At 44.2% G+C, this 565-nt stretch overlaps 1 protein-coding gene across 1 annotated transcript in view; it reads left to right on the plus strand.

Annotated features, from left to right (window-relative positions):
* The window catches only part of LOC119591544 (lysosomal-trafficking regulator-like), a gene marked incomplete in the record, with an annotated part of 91173 nt that overhangs the window by 77293 nt on the left and 13315 nt on the right, over positions 1-565 (plus strand). Inside the window, 2 exon segments of the mRNA XM_037940294.1 lie at positions 1-189; positions 344-556. Of these exon segments, the coding sequence (XP_037796222.1) occupies positions 1-189; positions 344-556 (402 nt within the window).

Consider the following 565-nt stretch of genomic DNA (forward strand, 5'->3'; position numbering starts at 1 on the left):
AGCATAGATAATGACGACCACTCGTGCCTAACACAGGTAGTGGTTGGGTTGCTGGAAATGCTGGAAATGGTGTTGAAGTATTCTTCTGACACCACTACCAGGACACTGTTGGCCGAGGCTCTGTTCATGGATCAAGTGTTGATCATGTGCAACCACCCTCAGCCCATTATTAGGTGTTCTGTCTTCAAGGTAACTTTTGATTTTACTCTTTTTTCTGTCTAGTAAGTTGAACAGTGAAGAATACATTGTCTTCATTTTGGTTATAAAGGAATTTTGAATGCTTTTTTACTTCAAGCCAGAGTGCTGATGAATGACCATGGTTCCTCACTTGTATTGCCAACAGCTGTTTACCGTGATACTAGACAGGTGCTCCCCAGAGGACATGGTCATGCACCTGCGTCAGAATGTTCCATTAGTGATGGCTCAGCAGCTGCACAAACACAGCACGATTTCTACACAGCTAGTCACTGCTGCATTTTCCCTTGCTCTGGGACGATCCTTTACCTTTGAGGACTATGCCATTGATAGTGATCCAAGCCTTGCTCTTCCTAATCAGGTGAGACTT

This window comes from Penaeus monodon, chromosome 28 (assembly GCF_015228065.2).
Source record: "Penaeus monodon isolate SGIC_2016 chromosome 28, NSTDA_Pmon_1, whole genome shotgun sequence".
Taxonomy (NCBI): domain Eukaryota; kingdom Metazoa; phylum Arthropoda; class Malacostraca; order Decapoda; family Penaeidae; genus Penaeus; species Penaeus monodon.